Consider the following 6,253-nt stretch of genomic DNA (forward strand, 5'->3'; position numbering starts at 1 on the left):
AGAAGCAGCATTCCAGACACTGCTTTCACTTCAAGACCCTCTGGACCGAGCACCTTTCTCTCCCTGCCTGGTCCAGCAATAACTCAAGGGAAATCAAATACAGACTTGGGGAGCGCGCACCTCCAGGACGCGCTGAGACGCTCATTTTGGTCCTTGCTTTTTCTTCGGGCGGCTACGCTGCACCGCCTCCGGAGCGGCCGGGCGGTCCCCGCTGTCCCCATCCTCGCCGCTGGCTGGCCTGCGCACCACGCGCCGGGCCACCTTGTATTCGGGCTCGCCCACGCGCGGCTCGGCCCGCAGCAAGAACTGGCCGCCGCGCTGGGTGACGCGCACGTCGGTGCGTGGGTAGGTGCCGTAGACGCGCCGCAAGTCGCGGCGCACCGCGTCCGGCAGCGGTAGGGGCGGCCCCCGCATGCGCTCCACGCGGCCCCAGCGCAGCTGCAGCTGCAGACTGCTGCCTTCGGGCCACGCGGTTTCGCGCGCAGGCCCGGATGGCGCGGACAAGCCGGAGGCGGGGAACGACGAGCCAGGGGCTGAGGCACCCGGCGGCGGGAAGGCCCACCAGGGTGGCGTGGAGAAGGCGAGGGCCGGGCCGGTACCATGGAAGCAGTGGAGTTCTCGCGGCACCGTGCTCAGGCCCACCGGCCGGCTGCAGAAGTTGTGGGTCTGGATGGGTGGCAGCAGCAGAGGGGCGGGCAGGTAGGTGTAGGTGAGGGTTTGCAACCGAGGCCAGAAACCCTCTCCGGGCGGCCGGCAGACGTAAGAGTACATGACCTGGAACTCAGATGGCGAGCATTTTTACTGGGTCCAGACCTGTGGTAGATGGGTATGGATACATAATTTCTAGCAAGCACCTCTCACTGGTTCCCCCCACCCCTGGCTCTTGCCTGGCTCGTGCTTTGTGAAACATTTTCTGGGTCAGAGATTCTGCTCCCCACCTCCTCATCAATTATTCCCGGGCTGGGGATGTAGGTCTGTTAATAAAGAATCTGACATACATAAATCCCTGGGTTCGGTCTCCAGCACCACATAAACGGGTGTGGTGGCTCCTGTCTGTAATCCCAGGACTCCTAGAGGCAGAAAGACCTGAAATTCAGTCATCCTGTTTGAGAACAGCCAGGGCTACGGGTCGGAAAACAATCAATCTGTCAGCATTCCCTTTAGGCTCCGCCCCACAGTTACCTGGCAATAGCCAGGTATGCCTGACTCACTATAAAAGGGACTGCTTGCCCCTCTCCTCACTCTCATGCTTGCACTCTTCCCCTCTTCCCCCTCTCTCCTCATTTCCCTCTCCCTCTCTCTCTCACCTCAGGGGGAAGGGATGCCTTAGCGTGGGCCCACAGAGGCAACCCCCCCCCCTGCGATGCCGCTCCTCTACCAAACATATCCCTGGCTTCTTTTCTATTTTATAAAACACAGCACAGTTCCTCCCCACGCTTTTTTTTTTTTTTTTTTTTTTGGTTTTTTTTTTTGGGGTTTGGGACCGAACCCAGGGCCTTGCGCTTCCTAGGCAAGGGCTTTACCACTGAGCTAAATCCCCAACCCCCCCCTCCCCACGCTTTTAAGCCCCGGCCCTTGTTATCTTTCCCCTTTTAACCGTCCCATCCGTTCACTTGCCTCCTTCAGCCTAATGGGATTGTTTTCCAGCCTTTGGGAGTGCCAGAACAGTCCAGAACGGAGCTTCTCCACACCGCTTTGCAGTTCTGTTTCCCACTTCCATGCCCAGCCTCAGCCACACCTCCGTTACTAGGCAGAGAGAAACACCTTGAGCTGGCTTGGAGCCGGCCAATCTGTCCTAGGTAGAAACTAAAGTACAGTGGCTCCAAGCTAGAGGCAGCTGCTGCGTGAGCTCACAGACATCACTCTCTAGACCACTGAAAACTTCCCACCTCCTTTAAGCCCCGGCACCACCACGGTGACTCTCAGCCGCCTGCAACTCCACTTTCAGGGGATCTGGTCTCTAAGGGCTCCTACATGCATTCATGGAAGCAAACTTATGAATAAGATAAATACCAAATCATAAAAGAACGTTCTGGATTTCATACGAACTCAATGGAATCAATTATAAGGACTTCAAACATGAAAGAGGTCCAGAGTCATACGGATACCATCCAGAAAACACTACCCACCATCGTTGGCTTCATAGATGGAGGAGGGTATCAGGAGCAAGGAGTACAGGCAGTGTCTGGAAATCAGAAATCGTGAGGCAGTAGATTCAACCACAAAAGCCTGCAGTGGGGACCCGAGTCCAACCAACACCTTCCTGTTAGCCAGTGGGACCCATTTCCGACTTCCAGCCTCCATAACAGTTAGGTTTGTCTTGTCCTAAGCCGTTTTCAGTTTATGTTCCACCAAAAGGACTCGTCTTTATATAACATGAGTTCTGTAACTTTACCCTCTGGAACCAGCATCTCTGGAATGTTCAGGATTAGCCCTGGGTTGATCTCCCCCCCCATCAGGACTGGGCATAGTTTCTACTGTTTCTACTTCCTCAAGGAATCTAGCCTCACCTGGTTGGTGAAAGACGAGTGCACGACGGACCAAGCTCAAGCCAGGACTGAGAAGGCGAAGAACCTGCGTTTTATACTGGTGTCTTCACGCTTCGCTGGTCCAGGGAGTTTTTAGGTACAAGGATGGACCAACCATGGGTTGGTGTTCATTCATCATTCTAGAAAGAGCCTTCATATTTTGGGAATGCTACACTTTCTTCTCTTAAAAATACTTAATTTTATGTGTATGTGTGTGTGCCTGGGTGTATATCTGTCCACCATGTATGTGCAGGAGCCCACGGAGGTCTGAAAAGGAAGGGGTTCAGTCCCCTGGGACTGGAGTTACAGATGGATGTCATAAGCTGTCATGTGGGTGCTGGGAACTGAACACGGATCCTCCTGAAGGACAGGCAGTGCTCTTAATTGCCGAACAGGCTCTCCAGTGCCCTTCGTCTCCTTTTGAGACAGTGTCTAGCTGTGCAGTGCTGGCTGGCCTGGAACTCTATCTATATGTGTATATGCATACTTATGTTCTCTCTGTCTCTCTGTCTCTCTCAATCTGTGTGTGTGTGTGTGTGTGTGTGTGTGTGTGTGTGTGTGTGTGTGTGTGGATGGGAGTGTGGCCTGGGAGGCCAGAGTGTCTGATGCCCCTGACGCTGGAGTTTCAGTCAGATGTGAGGCATTTGATGTGGGTGTGGAGAACTCAATTCTTCCTGCAGGAAGCGCTCTCAGTTACTGAGCTCTCTCTCCAGCCCCATTTGAAGATTTATCTTCTTAGTTACATGAGTGTAGATGGCCAGGGAGGCCAGAAGACAGTGTCACATTCCCTGGATCTGAGGTTCCAGGCATAAGCTGCCTGATACGGGTTGTAGGGAGAAAACAGGTCCTCTGTAAGAGCCCCAGACTGCTCTGTTTATTTTTTAAGACAGGGTTTCTCTGTGTAGCTCTGATTGTCCTGGAATGAGCTCTGTAGACCAGGCTGGCCTCAAACTCAGAGTGCCAGGATCCAAGGAGTACACCACCATGCCCTGCTGAAGCACAAACTCTTAACTCTCGAGTCATCTCTCCAGCACCCTGTTTTCTTGTCAAGGAAACATTTTCTTCAAGACAGAAATCTGAAAGAATCGGGTTGGGGGTGTGGGGTGTGGGGAGGCCTTAGTCACTGAATCCACAGTCATAGAAGACATGAAGCTCAGAGACAGAAATAATGGTGTGTGAGTCACGGTCTTTACAGTTACCCAGACCATTATATTCCTTTTGTGTAAGCTGGTTTGAATGCCCCATTGTTCCTTCCACCCCACCCCAGTGATACACACTTTAGTGTTTTCTCAGCGTCTTGTGAAACATTTGAGAATACAACAATCTTAGTTTTGGTCAGGGAGCCTCACGAGTGGGTAAAGTAGAAGCCCTGGGAGAAATGGCCCAATAGCCAAGAACAGGAACGGGGAGCTCTTAGAGAACAGGAGAATATGGTATCACCTAAGGCAGAGAGGGAGAAAGCCTAGCCTAGGAGAGAATTTCTTTCTTTCTTTCTTTCTTTCTTTCTTTCTTTCTTTCTTTTTTTTTTCTTTTTTTACATAAAAAGGCTTTATTGGCAGGGGAACTTAATCAAACAGGCCAAATCCCATGTCGTCATCCGACTCCTCAGACTCCTCTTTCTTCTCATCTTTCTTCTCCTCGGCTGCAGCGGGGAAGGACCAGCAGCAGGAGCTGCAGAGCCAGGGGCAGCAGAAACAGCCACAACCCCACCAGCAGGCACACTGGCCAGCTTGCCAACACCCTGAGCGATGACATCCTCAATAGTCTTTCCATTCAGCTCACTGATGACCTTGTTGAGTCGTTCATCGTCCGCCTCGATGCCCACGCTGTCTAGTATTTTCTTGATGTCTTTGGCGCTGGGATTGGAGTTGCCCCCGAGGGCGGCCAGCAGATAAGAGGCAACGTAGCGCATGTCGGTTGCGGTGGACACGCGTGCTACCTCGGCGGCGTCCGGCAGCGAAAGGAAGACGCTGACGCAGTGGGCGGGGGTAAACCGCTACCCAGAAGTCCCCGGGACGCGCACCTCTTTCTTTCTTTTTTAAAGATTTATTTTATGGATGTGAGAACACTGTTGCTGTCTTCAGACACATCAGAAGAGGGCGCCAGATCTCATTACAGATGGTTGTGAGCCACCCTGTGGTTGCTGGGAATTGAACTCAGGGCCTCTGGAAGAGCAGTCAGTGCTCTTAACCCCTGAGCCATCTCTCCAGCCCCTAGGAGAGAATTTCAAGGACACTACTTGTATATCATTCCTCTTAGGTTCGAGGACTGGAGGAGTCTAGCAGGGGATTTGGCCTCCAGCGCCACAGTATTGCAGCAGCTGATGCCTGTCTCCAGCATTTGGAGGCCATGGGCCAGAGTGTAACTGTGGGGCATGAAGCTCAGTAAGAAGGAATCAAGGTCTTCCCTGCTGGGCCACTTTTCAGAGCTGGTCTTGCCAGCTCTTCCCGTCCTACCATTCTGTCGCCAAGGATGGTTAAGGAAAGACTCGAGGTGTGCTTTGAGGTGAAAGTACACTGAGCAGAGACGGAAAGGCTGGAGGAAAGCTGTAATAGATGTACAAAGGTCTGAGTACTGATTTTTGGTCCTCTTCACACAGCCAGGAGAACATCCATGGAGAGAAGTGGTGGGCATGGGAGAGGAGAAATGACCATATTCTGATCAGGACTATATTCTAGAGCAGGGGAGGGGAGGGGTAATGATTGTTAAAATCTAGAATAAAGTGTGTATATCAGTTGTTTAAATCTAAAAGAGATAAATATGTGGCTTAGGCAGGGTAAGCAGGTTGTACTTGACCTGACTGCAGCCATCTTGGATTGTAACTGATGATTGTTCTAGAAAGTTTTTCCCAATAGTTTCCCAGCACATTAAAACAGATGAGCCATTATAATGGCATGTAGAGTTTTACAACCAGACCCTGGTGCCAGCAATGTGCATGTGCATGTGCATGTGCCAGAGACTTGGTTTAGTGATAAAAGAACATTTACTCTTGAAGAGGATCCAAGTTCAACTTCTAGCACCAACATGGTGGCTCACAACTATAACTTCTGTCCCATGAGATCTGATGCCCTCTTCTGCCTTCTATGGGGAGTAGGCATGAACATGATATATACACATACATGCAGATAAAACACTCATACAGTAATAAAATAAATAGAAAAAATGTTTTTAAAGATATAGCTGGATGACGGTGGCTTATACCTTTAGTCACAGAGTTCAGGAGACAGAGGCTGGCAGATTGCTGAGTTCATGGCCAGCCTGGTCTACAAAGCAAGTTTCAGGACAGCCAGGGCTACACAGAATAACCCTGTCTCAAAAATAAGCAAAAAAACAAAAAGAAAAAAAATGAGAATCAAGAAAGAGCAGGACTGGAGAGATGGCTCAGCGGTTAAGAGCACAGACTGCCCTTCCAGGGTCCTGAGTTCAATTCCCAGCAACCACATGGTGGCTCACAACCATCTTTGATGGGTTTCAATGCCCTCTTCTGGTGTGTCTGACAGTGTACTCACATATATAAAATAAATTTTAAAAAAATTTTAAAAAAGGAGCAAAGAAAGAAAGAGCAGGGATATTCTGATCAGGATGAAGTGACTTTTGTCCTAACCAATATACATTCACACACTGGATGGGTCAGTGGGATTGGTGCTATCTTCATGTATGTAAGCCCTGGAATAAATTTCACCCTGCAAATCTTGTATCTGCTTATTTTTCTTCCATCTCAAAGC

At 50.6% G+C, this 6,253-nt stretch overlaps 1 protein-coding gene and 1 pseudogene across 1 annotated transcript; both read right to left on the reverse strand.

The window, feature by feature from the left end:
* On the reverse strand, positions 1-771 carry C2H10orf95 (chromosome 2 C10orf95 homolog). The gene has a single exon (XM_032892127.1). The coding sequence runs from the start codon at positions 769-771 to the stop codon at positions 142-144; it is 630 nt and encodes a 209-aa protein (XP_032748018.1). The 3' UTR covers positions 1-141.
* Positions 772-4,063: 3,292 nt separating this feature from the next.
* LOC116891249 lies at positions 4,064-4,471 on the reverse strand (annotated as a pseudogene).
* Between the last annotated feature and the right edge of the window lie 1,782 nt (positions 4,472-6,253).

The sequence above is a fragment of the Rattus rattus genome, chromosome 2 (genome assembly GCF_011064425.1).
Source record: "Rattus rattus isolate New Zealand chromosome 2, Rrattus_CSIRO_v1, whole genome shotgun sequence".
NCBI lineage: Eukaryota > Metazoa > Chordata > Mammalia > Rodentia > Muridae > Rattus > Rattus rattus.